The 16,416-nt window shown below is 42.0% G+C and overlaps 1 protein-coding gene across 6 annotated transcripts in view; it reads right to left on the bottom strand.

Moving 5' to 3' along the window:
• Positions 1 to 16,416, bottom strand: part of SFSWAP (splicing factor SWAP) — a 63,493-nt gene that overhangs the window by 27,574 nt on the left and 19,503 nt on the right. For all 6 annotated transcript variants that reach the window (XM_072144410.1, XM_072144409.1, XM_072144412.1 and 3 more), the window contains 5 exons: positions 9,986 to 10,199; positions 8,635 to 8,766; positions 7,258 to 7,351; positions 1,617 to 1,779; positions 64 to 303 (listed from right to left, as the gene is read on the bottom strand). In XM_072144410.1, the coding sequence (XP_072000511.1) occupies positions 64 to 303; positions 1,617 to 1,779; positions 7,258 to 7,351; positions 8,635 to 8,766; positions 9,986 to 10,199 (843 nt within the window). The remainder of the gene's footprint in view (positions 1 to 63; positions 304 to 1,616; positions 1,780 to 7,257; positions 7,352 to 8,634; positions 8,767 to 9,985; positions 10,200 to 16,416) is intronic.

Genomic DNA, 16,416 nt, shown 5'->3' with positions numbered 1-16,416 from the left:
AGGAGTAAAGTGTAAAAACACATAAAAGCAATATAAAATATTATACACACACAATATACATACCTTGTTTAGCTTCCAGCTCCTCTGGGGTTAGCTGTGGTCTCTTCTCCTCCACTGTACTGCTCCCAGCATTAGCTAACAGGTTACTATTAGAACAACTACTGGTCTTGCTTTGCTGACCCTCTTTGCTTTCTCCACCCTCATCCTCCTCGCTGTCGTCGTCTAATTTTACTCTGTTTTTCTCAAGGGGCAAAAGGTCAGTTTCCTTCACCTTTATTGCAAAGCTTATTGGAGCAAAGGAAACTGAAAATACAAAAATGGAAATCTGTGAGAAATTTATTACTTACAGAACATATTTCACCAAGCATGAGATACATCAAAAGAATAGAATCCAAATAAAATCCAAATTGTTCATCTGGGCATAGTTCTAGTACTACGGGTACCACAGACCAAGGAGCCAGATAGCAACTGAAATATCCACAAATGTAAAAAAAAAAAATGCTGTATTAAGATTTAGCAACATGGACTCATCCAAAGAGGATCTGTCATGCTCATGACAGGTCTAAGTTAGGAAATACTTGTATTCTCCATTAAACAAAAATTCTGGTGCATTTTTACGATGTTGCATTATCCAGGTCCTCCTTCATTTCTCTTGAATATTTATTAAGAAATTCACAAGTGGGTTGGTAAATCCCAGCTGTCAAAGGTTTGTGTCTCTACACAGCCTAGCACAGCAAGGCTCCCTGCAGGCCAAATTGTGCACGCTCCGACCACAAACTCTGGCAGGAAAAGGACCCTTTCTGTAATTTGAGACCCAGACAGTGAACTGGGACAGTGAAATTATTAGAAAACTCTTTACTCTCGCAATTCTCACTTCGATTTATTTTCCAACCTAATGTCCGGAGACTAATTGGAAAATTATTTGATGTAATTTACTCTGCTGCACACGGTAGACTGATGGAATAGATAGAATATAAAAGACCATTTCTGCCTTCACTAGTGGCAATAGATATCCATCACGATAAACCAGGGACACTTACTCATTGATTCAGGCAATGCGACTGGGGTAATCAGCTTATATTTATTATCCATGGCCTCCTTCCTTTTTAAAATTATGCTAATAAGCATTAGGGGCTCTGGTGGGTGTTTCTAGAGACCCTCAGTGCTGTATTGTCACAGGCTGTTACAATGAGCACTGCCAGGTGGGGTAGGCCTGCTCTGTTCATTGTAACAACCAGTGAAAAGACATCACTGATGGGCTCTGGAAACACACACCAGAGCCCCCTGGCTTATTAGCATATAATTTGAAGTTGATTTTTTAGAAGGATAGAGAGCATAGATACCAAATATAATAAAAATACTCCTATATCCAGGCACTGGGACTGTGGTTAAGTGCCCCAGGTTTATCATGATGGATTTTGATGGTAGATTTTCTCTAAGGCCACATCCTTTTGCTGTCTGGGGTCTTGGACTAAATGCGGTTACTAGAGGTAAGGCAAGATGACGGCCCCAAGTTCCATGGAAAGAAAATCAAAAGTAGTAGAAGTTCCCAATCAGGCAATAGAAAAGTAAAAGCTTAACACTATAAATACACTCACAACAGTTTGTGAAAATACCTTTCATGAGCTTCCCATCGTTGGCAGGCTTACTACTAGTTCCATCAGCTTTAGCATCACTGGTGCCTATGGCGCTTCCATCATCGGCAGTAACATTACTGGCTATCACATGCTCATTTGAGGATTGCACAGATGCACAATTTTCTTCCGATGTTGTAGAAGTCTGTTTTATGAAAAGAGAAAAAATGTTAACGTTAATAAGCACAAATAAGCCACTTTTTAGAAACATGATTGCTCTCATAATTGTTTCTTAAGTAATTTTTTTTCAATCCAAGCCATCATTCACTTGCTATGATATCTAGTCAAGCCAGAGCTTCCAATGAACTGCAATAAGAAACTAATACACTCAAGAAGACTAAGAATTAGGCCAACTTATTATATACATTTCATTGAACCTGTTGGTATGCTTTTTAATCTGAGGGAGAAAAGTTGGGCTTGTGATACAGATGTTTATAAAACATTCATTGTAATGCAAGAACTCGGTGAGTATGACGAGGGCTCAGCCGGTGAGCCCTCTTCATACTCCCCCCATGCGCAATAGAAACGTACCAGTACGTCTTATTGTGTATGGGTTAAGGACTCAGAGTCTAATGCGTATTGATAATGGATGGCTTTTACCTGACATTATAAGAAATAAATACAGATTTTTACGATGATAAAAGAATGTTAAAACTATTCCAATGGTTCATCCTGTTAACATTGGGGATAAGCAGCCAACCTCGAAGATTCTATCAATTCACAATGTTGACTGTGAATTGTGATAAGACATTTAATACTAAAGTTCTGAAAATAACTTAAACATAAAAAAATATAAAAAGGTCTTTGTTCTCAGAGAATGAACAGCAAGAAATTCAAAAAATACGGTAATCGTTCATTATATTTTGTTTAGACTATAAGACGCACTTTATAGCAAGAAAAAATCTTGCTGATAAGTTCCGGCGTCTTATAGACCGAAGATCAGGAGGATCCAGCACTGCTAGACCCTCCGGACCGTTGTAATGGAGATCGGATGATGCCCTGAAATAGCGCTTCCTCCGATCTCCCAGAGAGGAGAGCCTCAGCACTGCTCTCTCCCTCTGCCCACAGGTACAGGACCTGCTGTGATGTCAGAAGCATGCGACTGATCACATGCTTCTTACATCACCACAGGACTGATGCTGCCGAGAATGGGGACGTGCTGGGACAGGGTAAGAAGAATAGGAGGGAGGGGGGGGGGGTTCTTTATGTGTAGAATACTTCCCAGTGTGTTCCTTATATGTGCATAGTAGAGCTGTGTGTGTATTCATGTGTATAGTAGCGCCCCGGTCAGTGTGTGCGTATGTTGTAGTGCACAGTGTATGCAGCAGTGGTGAGTGTGTTCCTATTTCTGTTTGTGTGTGTATAGCTGATCTTTGTGTGTAAAATGTATGGATGTAGCAGAGCAGCGTGTGCTGTGCTTTAATGCGACCAACAGGGTTATTTTAATTGGTTTCAAATATATTTTTAATTTTTTGGAAGCCTAAATCTGGGGTGCGTCCTATAGTCCGAAAAATACGGTAATCTCTAATTAAAGTTTTTATTCCTTACAAGAACGGAAGAGGACAAATGCTTTAAATGCTTTTCGGGAATAGTTTATTGCACAGCTTTAATAACTTGCGACTAGCCACAGCGTAAAATAGGCTTCCTCTTGACCAGTTTCAGACAAAGGACACTGCAGCATAAACCCAACATCTGAGCAGAGAACAAATGCATATGTTCAAAAGCTACTGTACTGGAAAAAGGAGTTTATCCTGCGAAAAAAGTCTGGAGACTTCCAGCAAGTGAAACATAGGGACAGTCAAGTGTGGCCTCACTGCAAAATACTAAATTCTTCTGTAAGACTTATTTATACTGCATATTATCATTTCCAGGGAGACTCAGATGCAAACCTGGCCAGTTATAGGCACAACGATCAGAATCCAACCTCATTAGCAGAAATGAAGTAAAGCGACAAGGAGTGCCGAGGGCCGATCCCCCCCTCACCTCCCAGGGTGCAGGGTACATAGTCCTGCAAGAAACCCCCTATCCTGTGGATACGGGCTAAATTGTTGTGACTGGACAACCACTTTACTTAAAAAATTTCACTCATTGAAAGAACATATGTAACAGAAAAGGCACAGTAGCATTTTCCTCATAAGTGTTTGCTTAGGCGTGCATAAATGGGTTAAATGTGGCATTTAAGAATTATACACATTACAGTGAAAAATCCCTCTAACGCTTTACAATGAAGGGTTGGGAAAGGTCTCCCTTTAGATGGCCAATTTAAATAAATACCAATCCTGAAAATTAAACCAAAATGATCTGTTGCATAAAATGACTTCAAGCACAGCCAATGTAGAAGTGAAAGATGCTGATTTCACAAAACCTCAATGACGGCAATTTTCATTTATCAAATTGCATTGCAGGAAGATTACCAATTCCAAACCAGACTTGAAAAGCGGCTTCATTCTATACCAAGGACAAAAGTCTTCATAAAAGATACAGTTCACAGCTGGCCATTACATGAGACCTCTTAGAAGAAATCAACCCATGTTCCTATGTGAATCACAATTGAACATATTTTTCTTATTTGCCATATCACCACGTTTGTATATATGTTCTCAATTTTCAAATGACACGGATTTCATCTTTCCCAATAGGTTCCTCTCACACATTTCCCCACCCCCGAATACAATGACCTCTACATAGATCACTGAGCATACAAGATATACACTTACAGAAGTCATCGAACACCTCCATAAAACACAGGTCTGAATGCGGTTAACATGAGAGCAAGAAAAACGTCAACCACTATAATCTACAGAAATTAAATAATTGTGAGAAATTGAGAAAATGAAAAACAAATTAAAATGAAAAGGGTTGAAGGGGCAGAAAATCATGTTTCCCCCCTTTGAAAACAAACAGAACGATGTCCATATTGTGCTGCATGTCCTTTTCTTTCTAAAGTTATTGCATTTTCTGTTCTGAAAGTGTTTGACAAAAAACTCTCACCAGAGGTGAAATGGGCGGAGACTAAATGTCAATCTATGACCTCAAGCTGAGGCCAGTTAGCTTGTCCATAGATCCCATGATGCCTTGTGTTCGCTCTCAAAGTAACATAGCATAAAAATCCATTTAGTTTCCCACAAGTAAATCGACTAAACCACTGCACAGTGCATATACAGGATGTATATGGTGACAGCCTAGCAGCTTCCAGCACATGGAGGAGCAGGGAACATGTAAGAAGTGGTAGACCAGTCACATGCAGTCTATAGCCTTTGCTGTGTGAGCACTAAGGGTTCATAACTCCTCTACACAGACCTGATACTGCCCATGACAAGGTGGAGGAAGGAAGCAGCATAAGAAGAAGAGAGAAACAGAAAATTCTGTAGAATCACAGACTGGGATGTAGAGACTAATACAGGGGAGATCTTCAACCTCACTATTCTGTGCAGGAGACATCTGTATCGACTGTTCTGTATACATCCAGCTCTGTTACATACACAGAGAGCTCTGTCACATGACCTTCTCCCCTGTGAGCAGGGAGCAGCATCTCCTACCCTCCCATGAAACAAACTATAAAATAGTACAGATTCACAGGGCTGGAAGGAGGAAGCAGCTATTGCAACTATGAAGGGTATAGCAAAGAAACTGCTGCATATAGGTAACAAACATAATAGGCAAAGTTGTTTAACATCGAAAAAGCTTTTTTCTGAAAAAAAAAAACCCTTTACATTTACTCTAAGTGTAAGGAAAAAGAAGCCACGCAGCTGTGAAAAATGGATTTATATTCTCAGACTAGTCTTTCCCCTATATTTTGAATGACAGCAGTAATATACAACCAGAAGCTTGCTGCAGCTTTTGTGAGCAGAGAGAAGAGACAGGAGGAGGTCCAGTCACATGTATAGCTTCTATTGTGTGAACAGAACTCAAATTCTGCTTGTGAAAGCTACATATTGGCCTCAACAAAATCGCAAATCTATTAACCCCTTAAGGACGCAGGGTTTTTCGCCTCATTTCTCGCTCTCCAACTTCAAAAATCCATAACTTTTTCATTTTTCCGTGTACAGACCTGTGTGAGGGCTTATTTTGTGCGTAACAAATTTTACTTTCCCGTAATGTTATTTATTTTAACATGCCGTGTACTGCGAAGCTGAAAAAAAATTCCAAATGTGGAAAAATTGAAAAAAAACCGCACGTGCGTCACGTTCTTGTGGGCTCAGTTTTTACGACTTTCACTCTTCGCTCCAAATAACACGCCTACTTTATTCTTTGGTTCGGTGCGATCGCGGTGATACCAAATTTATACAGGTTTTATTGTGTTTTAATACATTTTCAAAAATTAAACGAATGTGTACAAAAAAGAAAAAAAATTTTTTGCCATCTTCTGACGCTAATAACTTTTTCATACTTTGGCGCACGGAAATGTGTGAGGGGTCATTTTTTGCGAAATGAGGCGACGTTTTCATTGCTACCGTTTTGAGGTCTGTGCGACATTTTGATCATTTTTTATTTCATTTTTTATGTTATGTAAAAAGGTGTAAAAGTCGCATTTCGGACATTTGGGCGCCATTTCCCGCCTCGGAGGTCACCGCCGGCCGTAACCGTTTTTATATTTTGATAGATCGGGCATTTTGGGACGCGGCGATACCTAATATGTCTGTGATTTTTACTGTTTGTTATGTTTTATATCCGTTCTAGGGAAAGGGGGGTGATTTGAACTTTTAATATTTTATTAATTTTTTTTATTTTTTAAACTTTTTTTTTTCTTTTTTTTTTCACTATCTTTTAGACCATCTAGGGTACATTAACCCTAGATGGTCAGATCGCTGCTACCATATACTGCAATACTTCTGTATTGCAATACAGGCAGTCCCCGGGTTACATACAAGATAGGGACTGTAGGTTTGTTCTTAAGTTGAATTTGTATGTAAGTCGAAACTGTATATTTTATCATTGTAGTTCCCGACAATTTTTTTTTTTTGCCCCAGTGACAATTGGAGTTTCAAATTTTTTTGCTGTAATAGGACCAAGAATTATCAATAAAGCTTCATTGCAGACAATTTTAAGCTGATTATTGCAATCTGGGACTATTTTAAAGCATCCAGAGAGCTTCACCAGAGGTCACAGTGGGCAGAGGGGTCTGTCTGTAACTATGGGTTGTCTGTAAGTCGGGTGTCCTTAAGTAGGGGACCGCCTGTATATGGCATTTTTGCAGCACATTCATTACAATGAGCCACTGGCTCATTGTAACGAATATGCAGCTGCCAGATAGCCTCGTGTCAAGAGAAGACACGAGGCTACCATGGCAACTGATCGCCACCCCCCGATGACGTTCGGGGGCGTGGCGATCAAAAAAAAGATGGCGGCGCCCACGCGCCGCCGTCTTTTAAACGCCGCCTGCGACTTTGCAGGCGGCGTTTAGGGGGTTAATAGCCGCGATCGGTGCAAGCACCGACCGCGGTTATTAGCGGTGGGGGTTTTATGCATTTTGCAAAAACCCCCACCTTTGTATGAAGAGGACTCAGCCCGTGAGCCCTCTTCATACACTCCTTATACCTCTGCGCCGTAGAGCTACGGCGCAGAGCGTTAAGGAGTTAAAATCAATGTAACCCAATATATTTGATGAATAAATTATCCATACCTGAGAAACAAGAGTGCCTTCCTTTTGCATAAAAAACTGCTTCTTAAACTCATAGTAGGGATTATACTGATGCCAAGGCTGGAGAAAATCAAACCTAAAACGGAAAACAAACAGATTTTTACAATGCAGTACATTATTCTGTGAATTTAAAAAAAGAACAAATTACCGTATATACTCGAGTATAAGCTGCGGTTTTCAGCACATAAAATGGGCTTACACTCCAAACCATGTAATCACCTTGCAACGCCATCCACCCCCCCCCCCCCGGCTCGCTGACATTCTATGTGCGCCGGCATTGGCACACAGTATGATGGCAGTGAGCAGACGGTGCGGAGACGCAGAGAAGATACCGAGCATCAATCGATTGAAGAGGGCCTGCCAGGGGGGCGTCGGAAGGTGAGTACTGGCAGTCCCCGAGGTTCTGTAGGTCTGTTCTTAAGTTGAATTTGTATGCAAGTCAGAATTGTATATTTTATAGTTGTAACCGCAGACAAAAATGTTTTTGGTCTGTGTGACAATTACATTTTAAAAATGTTGGATCATAAGAACCAGGATTAACAAAGCTTCATTACAGACACCTTAGATAACTGTTCTAGCTGTTGATGGCAACCACAGTCCAAAGTACAGTAAATTACCAACATCCAGAGGTCCTTTTGTAACTAGGATTTGTCTGTAAGTCGGATGTTCTTGAGTAGGGGACTGCCTGTACACCGTTTTTTGGCTGGCAGGCTACATACTACAGTGGGCTGGGACAAATGCATTTCCCACCCTCGGCTTATACTCCAGTCAATAGGTTTTCCCATTTTTTTGTGTTAAAATTAGGGGTCTCTGCTAATACTTGAGTATATACAGTATTCTCACCTGGGCATTCACATTTAATTTAATTAATCTTCTCTATCTATCCACACACATTTCTTCAATTGGATTCTATTACAAAAAAAAAAAAAAGCCATGTTGTCCATTAGAAGATCCCTGTACTTGGATATTACCACCCCTGCACTCTGGCAGTGGTGGTCATACATGCGCTTTTGAGTTGCACGTCCACCATTCATTACTACAGAATGGTTGCGGGAGATGCAGTAACTCACGGTCATTGTAAAGGCAAAAACCATTTGTTACTTTGTGCAATAACTGCAGAGGACATATCCAAGGGCACCAATCTTTATTCTAAGGGACGATATGACTAAACTTCTGGTAAATCATCATGGCACTGGTACATTTTTTTTAAGAAGATCCAATTTAAGAAATGTGTATAAATATGGCAGATGGATTAAATTAAAAGTTCTACAGCCAAACAAGAATACAGCTTCACATGGTTGGTATGGAAAGCATAATACAGAACTGTCACAGAAACTTCCAATAATAAGTGATACTTACCGTGAATCATTCTTTGCCCGTACACTGGTTTCAAATTTAAGTCCATTTCGAGCCACATACTGTGCCAGTTTATCAATGACAGGTTGAATATCAGGAGGTGGAGGAATAATGGCGACCACAGGGGCCAATGTGCTGAAAGTGAACAAATCAAGCGGCTTTTAGAACAATCTTACTGATCACAACAATTAGGCCATGTTCACATCTGCATTGGGTTTTCAGTTTTTTTGTGAAAAAAGTAAGGGTTATAAACTGATGATGATGATGTGATAACACACCTATTAATATAAATGGTAGTCAGATTTCGGTGCAGAGGAATAAACAGAACACAGATGTTAACTTCTACCTTACATTTCTAATTTCGCCATGTTCAGTCAGGATTCAATGTATTCATTTAAATTCCATTTTTGCCATTAAAATTAGGTAAAAAACTTAAAATCCTACACTAAAATAAGCAGACAATATTAGATCTCTGGGTATTGATTCTCTGATGGCCCTGCAAGTCAGTGGGTATGCTGCAGAATTGGAAAGTGGAGTTCCCAATTTGAGAGGCAGGACCTGTGAACGAGTCCTCTTTATGGATATTGACGTATATTTATGTCCATATGTGTGAAGAGGTTAAATCTACTTGGCAATTATACTACAGATTACTTTGCTGTAAGTAAAAGATGTTAATGTAACAGTTACTTAAACATAATTAAATATAAATTGAATAATAGGGGAAAAAAAAGGTAGTCCGCTCCACTCCAGGTCTGTATTAAAAATCTTAGGACTATTTTGAAAAGTGCACAATGGCAGAGAAGGATCTGTTCTGTGTATGTATTCGGAGTGTCAGCACACTATCTGCGCTGGTCACATCAGCACAAAAAAAGGGGAATGAAATCATAATAACCTACTTTGTGTGCTACCGAAATGGAAAATCTTATTTAGGGGGACAAAATGGGAAATATAATTAAATGGCGCAGAATAGACCAAGTTTCTAAACCTCGGAGAAAAACTGCAGAGACTGAAAACTAAAAGAAGGGAAAAAAGCCCATTTTCCCCAAGGTAGGCAATTTTTTATTTTATGTTTTTTTTAACTGCCTTATGCCTGACACAAGGAAGAATACTACTGTTACATAACTTTCATTAAGCATCAAGTGGTTGTAATTTTCCAATTCAAGGCACACACCTCTACAAACAAACAGATGACTCAGACATTTATATATATAAAACATAAGCACATAGCAAGATTATCCAGAAGAAAAAAGCTGCCTGTTGCAGGGCCCAGAATGCATATAAAAAGGGGGGCACACAGAAAGGTTACTAGCATCCTGCCACCAGCAGAGAGGCATAGGAGACACAGAAGAGGTACCTTGGTGCAGGGATTTCCTGGGGTAATCTGTTGGTTTCACCATTATTGAGAGCTGGGGTGATGCTGGATTGTGAAGTAGAAGGACTCTGTACATTGTCTCCTGCTGGCAATGAGTTGTAGCAAACATTATTTTCCATTCCTGGCGGTGGAGGTGCAAGACAGTATGTCCCATCCGGCAACATGTAATAATTGTAATATGTAGAAGTCACAGTAGCTATCAATGTGGAAGAAAAAAAGAAAATAAAAAAAGGTTAACACTTACTTCATCCTCAGAAAACAGCTATTCAACAGTAACTGATAGCACATAGCTTCTAGTGAGGGATTTCTCTCTGCAGTCTAAAGAGTAAAGCCCAAGCAAACAGGATATTTGAAGAAGAATTAAAGAATTCCACTTTTCTGCAATGTGTGCGTAACATTTCGACCTAGTGGTCGTTGCCAAACACAGGGAGCAGTGGATAACAGGGATATATAGATGAGTAGGGGCAGGACTAGGAGGCGGTGACTGGCAGTCAACATCGACAGTCAACATCAGCTTATGGAGTGGGAGGGGCGGTCCAGAGGAGAAGCAGCGCCTCAGAGCACCCCCTCATGAATCCGCCCGACCGCTTACAGCGCAGTCCTGCTTTTCTATTGTACAGAGGGGCAGTGTCCGATAACGCTAGCAGTGCAACACTGCTGCATCTGTTGTAGCACTAGGAGCTGCTTACTTTAGGTGACATTTCCTCTATAAAACCCCTTACCGACGTGCACTATAATAGTACGGCGTGCGTCAGGTGCGGGTACATGGAGAGGGCTCACGCACTGAGCCCTCTCCATCATCGGTAAGTCTTTGCTCCGTATTGCAGGAAGACTTACCGGTAACACCCGTGATCGGCGCTAACACCTTTGCTGGCGGCTTCAAATAGATGGCGGTGCATGGGCGTCACTCCCCATGACGTCATCGGGGAGCAGTGATCAGTCGCCATGACAGCCTTGGGACTTCGTTCTAACCCATTCATTACAATGTGCTAACTGCACATTGTAATGAATGAGGTGGAAAATCCCCATATACTGTGCCCGAAAATGCCTGATCAAAATATAACAACGGTTTTCACTGCGTTTAAGCCAGTTACAGAAAACAGTAGTTACTTACCGGTAATGATGTTTCCTCGAACCACGACGGCACCAACCAGAGAGAGGGATCCGCCCCCAGGGACAGGAAACCTGAGCATAAAAACATGCTCCTCCTATTCTGCCTCAGTGTTTACAGAGACTTGGAAGAGCCATATCATTAGTACATCAGAAACATATAAATCTATATATCGTTTTCCATGTATGCGTAATTTATATATATATATAATATATATATGTCTTTTTTTTTTTTTTTTTTTTGTTTGCAACACCCGTGAATTATCCTATAGAAACATAGATTTTAGGAAAGAACACCCTGGGTGGGAATATACCAGGTGCCGTCGTGGTTCGAGGAAACATCATTACCGGTAAGTAACTACTGTTTTCCCCTTCACCACGACGGCACCAACCAGAGAGATTTTCAGAGAAAAGTATTAGGGAGGGATAACAGAGGAGAGAACCTTCCTCCCAAAAGAAAGTTCAGATGACCCCGCCACATTCACCCGATAATGTTTGAAGAAGGTGTGGGGGGGTAGTCCAACATGCAGCCTGACAAATTTGGTCCAAGGAGGCATGTCTGAATTCTGCCCAAGAGGTGGCTAGTGCCCGGACAGAATGGGCGTGAATATTCTCTGGGGCAGATTTCTCAGCCAGTTCGTAAGCCAATTGTATAGTGACTCTAATCCATCTGGCGATGGTTGCAGATGAAGCCTTGGAGCCTTTGTTTCTTCCTGAAAAGAGAACAAATAAACTATCTGATTTTCTCCAGGATTTTGAAACCTCTAAGTATTGGAGAATACTGCGTCTAACATCAAGGTTATGAAAAGATTTTTCACCTTCTGATCTAGGATTTGTGCAAAATGATGGAAGTATTACCTCTTGGGACCTATGAAAATTAGAGACCACTTTTGGAAGAAACTCAGGGTCGGGTCTTAGAATAATCCTATCATGTAGGACAGAAAAGTAGGGGGGTCTACATGACAATGCTGCTACTTCACCTACTCTCTTTGCTGAGGTGATGGCTGTTAAAAATACTGATTTTAATGTAAGAAGCTTAATTGGGATACTTTCTAAAGGCTCAAATGGGGGACCAGATAATGATTTCAGGACCAATGACAGGTCCCAAGGGGGGAGTCTAGATTTAATAGAAGGACGAAGTTTCACTGAGGCCTTAATAAATCTAGATATCCAGGGATGACTAGCTATATCCTGGTCATAAAGAGCTGCTAGGGCTGACACCTGAACCTTCAAAGTTGCTGGTTTTAACCCTTTCTCAAGTCCCAACTGTAAGAAGTCTAGAATAAGCTTAAAGTCTGGGTTATCTATGTGTATGTCATGATTTCCTACAAATGAAAAGAAAGCCTTCCATGTTCTAAAATAAATTTTGTAGGTGATAGGCTTCCTGTTATTCTGCAGAGTGGATATTACCCGAGAAGAGAGTCCCCTATTTTGTAGGATTAACCTTTCAAGAGCCATGCCGTTAAATGAAGCCCTTTCACTTGAGGATGACAGATAGGACCCTGGAATAACAAGTCTTTCCTGTCGGGCAGTATCCACGGGTCTGCGATTGACATATCCCTGAGACTTGAAAACCAAGCACGGCGTGGCCAAAACGGGGCAATGAGAATCACTCTTGCTTTGTCCCGCTTTATCTTCCCCACCGTTCTTGGTATTAACACCATGGGAGGGAAGGCATAGAGTAGATGGTAGTGTCCCCAATTTTGGGAGAATGCATCTATGGCCAGGGGATGGTCTCTGCGATTTAGGGAAAAGAAGTTTTTTACTTTTCGATTCCCTTTGTTGGCGAAGAGGTCTACTTCTGGATACCCCCACAATTTTGTTATCATGTGGAAAATTTTTTCGTTCAGAGCCCAATCTCCCTGGGAGATGAAATTTCGGCTCAGAAAGTCTGCCTGGACATTTTCTGTACCCCTTATATGTACTGCACTTAGGGATTTGAAGTGAACTTCTGCCAACTGAAAGATCTGGGAAGTAATTTTCATTAGGTGTAACCCTTTTGTGCCTCCCTGTTTGTTTATGTAGGCTACAGTAGTGGTGTTGTCTGACCTTACTAACACCCTCTGTTCCCGTAAGAGTGGAAGTGCTGCTTTTAGCCCTTTTAGTACTGCCAATAACTCTTTTGCATTGGAAGATAGGCCGTCTTCTTGTGATTCCCAGTTGCCCTGAAAAGACTGATCTACTACTTGAGCCCCCCATCCCCAGGGGCTGGCATCTGTAGTAATTATTCCTTCCCAGTCTAACACCCATGGGAGACCTTGTGTTAAGTTTTGGGGAACTAACCACCAGTCTAGAGATTTTAGTACTATGTCGGGAATTCTTATTTTCTTGTCTAGGGATGTTGGACGCTTGTCCCATGTGCTGAGGAGAAAATTTTGGAGTTCCCTTGTATGATACTGAGCCCAAGGGACCGCCTGAATGCTTGCCATTAAACAACCCAGAAGAGACATGGCTCCTCTGATGGAGATTTCGGGAGTGGAGATTAGGTCGGTTACTCCTTTTGTAATTTTTTCTTGCTTTTCTAGAGGAAGGAAAGTTTTTTGACACTGGGAATCCAGCAGCACCCCCAGGAAACTTTTTTGTGTTGACGGGGTTATACAAGACTTTTCTAGGTTTCTGACCCAACCCAAGAAATCTAGGATTTTGCATACCCTGTCTACCTGGTTCCTTACTGCATGTTCTGAGGCACCAACTAGTAGGAAATCGTCTAAGTACGGGATGAACAGACCTGGCTCTTTTCTTATAAAGGTTGCCATTTCTGAAATAACCTTTGTAAAAACCCTTGGTGCGATGGCTATGCCAAAGGGAAGTGCTCTGAATTGGAAATGCAAGATCCTTTGATCTACTTGAACCGCAAGTCTTAGGTACTTCTGGTATTCCGGATGAATTGGAATATGGTAATAAGCGTCTGCCAGGTCTATTGACGCCATAAAACATCCTGGGAATAGCAGATTTACCGCAGACTTTAAAGTTTCCATTTTGAAACTTGGGATCTGAAGATGTGAATTTAAACCTTTTAAGTTTATTATAGCTCTTAATGACCCGTTGGGTTTTTTCACCCAGAAAAGAGTTGAATAAAATCCTTGACCCTTTTCCCCCGACGGTACCTGACACAGTACCTTTTTGGAAAGAAGAGTAGCAATTTCTGACATCATTGCTAGTCCACCTTTTCCGGACGGGACTTTTGTGATTCTGAATCTCTGAGGAGGGAGAGTTGTAAAGTCCCAGGTTATCCCTTGTGAGATGGTACTTAGGATCCAGTTGCTGTCTGATATTGTTTTCCAGGCCGGGAGGAAAAAGGAGAGTCTTCCTCCTACCTGGGGCCTCATGTCATTGTGGATGGGAACGGGCCAGTTTGGACTGATTCCTAGACTGGTTAAATAAGAACCCTCTATTCCTCTGTGGTCTGGAGGAATTTGGTCTGGAGTCTTTCTCTCTCCTTTCAAACCTTGCCCTACGAAAGGACCGAAAGGATCTTGATTTATAGGGAACATAAGGGGAAGGGAATCCTTTCCTCTTATCCCCCGCTTTTTCTAGTAAATCATCCAGGATGGGACCGAATAAAAAATCTCCATTACAGGGTATATTACACAGTCTGCTCCTAGAGGCCAAATCACCCGACCAGTCTTTTAGCCAGAGGGCTCTTCTTGCAGAGTTTGATAGTGCCGCAGATCTTGCTGATAGTCTCAGACTATCAATCGAGGCGTCTGCTAAAAGAGCTGCTCCTTTCTGTATATTTGCAATAGAGGACTGCAGACTTTCTCTAGGGACTTTGTTTTGTATATCATTCCCCAATTGGCCTAACCACATCAATACTGCTCGGGCCGTGCAAGCGGCTGCCACAGCTGGTTTAAACGCATTTGTCGAAGATTCCCAAGTTTTTTTAAGGTATCCATCCGCTTTCCTATCTAAAGGATCCTTTAGGGAACTAATATCTTCAAAGGGTAGGAAAGCCCCACGGCCCATTTTTATGATCGAAGCATCCACTTTAGGTGGAGGGCCCCAGGATGAAGTATTATCCAAATCAAAGGGGTATTTCCTTTTAATTGCTCTGGAAATAAAAGATTTCTTGTCAGGGTTTTCCCACTCCTTTGAAATTAATGTGGAAATAGTGTTGTGAATGGGAAAAGTGCGTTTTTTCTTTTCCGCTAAACTTTCAAACATAATGTCCTGGACTGACTTTGGCTCTCTCTTTTCCTCAATGTCCATAGTGGCTCTAATCATTTTTAACAATTGATCAGTGTCCTCCGTTAGGAATAAAGGACGCCCCGTCAATTCCTCCTCAGAGAGCGAAGAGGTTGTTTCATCCTGAATAATACCCTCTTCTTCAGAGTTTGAAGGGTCTTCCGGGGCTGTTACAGTGGAAGGACCCGGGAGATTTTTATCCGGTAATATAGGTGCCGGATTAATCGTTTCTTTTACTGTCAATTGGACCTCTTCTCTAATTACCGAACGAAGGGTCTCTAGCCATGAGGAGGATTCCTCTGAGATAATCTTTCCAATACAGGACGAACACGTATTTTTTTCATAACCAGACGGCAACTTCCTACCGCACATCCTACATTCCCTGTGGTGTGTTTTCCTAGTGGCTTTCTTGGGAGTATCTTCTCCCTAAAACCATTAAGAATCAGAACATTAGTGTGTGTAAGTAAAAAATGCCCCATCGGGTAACTCACCACACCTTCATTACCGGAGTTGGGTTCTTCAGGGGTTCAGGGAGCTCACGCTTATCCGCCATTCTCCTGGCCTGAGCTGCAAAGCACCAAATGCTTACTCTTGCATGGCGCTTAAATGTGAAGAAAATTTCAGCCAGGCCACGCCCCCTTCCGGTCCAGCTTTGCCGGCTCGTTCTTCTATTGCATATACACATATGCACAGAACGAGCCCAGCCAGCCCCACAAATACCCCGGTGGTTATCTCACCGGTGTTTTTTCTTCTTTTCCTCCTGTCTTCACGCTGCCCACTCCGTTCCGGGCAGCGCCGATGCGACCCGGAAGTGAAGAGCGAGCACTTCCGGTCGCGCGCATCCGACACCACAGCGAGGCGCAGTACAGGAGGAGAAGACCACGTGGAGCCGGCCTTCTCCGGAGAGACGCGACGCGCCCCCCGGTAAGTCAGAAACTGTGGGCACCCGACGGAACCAACCAGAGGTTCCCTCAGCCCACGCTCAGGTCCCTTCCAGGGACAGGAAACCACTGAGGCAGAATAGGAGGAGCATGTTTTTATGCTCAGGTTTCCTGTCCCTGGGGGCGGATCCCTCTCTCTGGTTGGTGCCGTCGTGGTGAAGGGGAAAATAGCGCCTA

Source organism: Engystomops pustulosus, chromosome 1, assembly GCF_040894005.1.
Source record: "Engystomops pustulosus chromosome 1, aEngPut4.maternal, whole genome shotgun sequence".
NCBI lineage: Eukaryota > Metazoa > Chordata > Amphibia > Anura > Leptodactylidae > Engystomops > Engystomops pustulosus.
The sequence above is the reverse complement of the archived record's forward strand: the minus strand, read 5'-3'. Positions and strand labels throughout refer to the sequence as shown.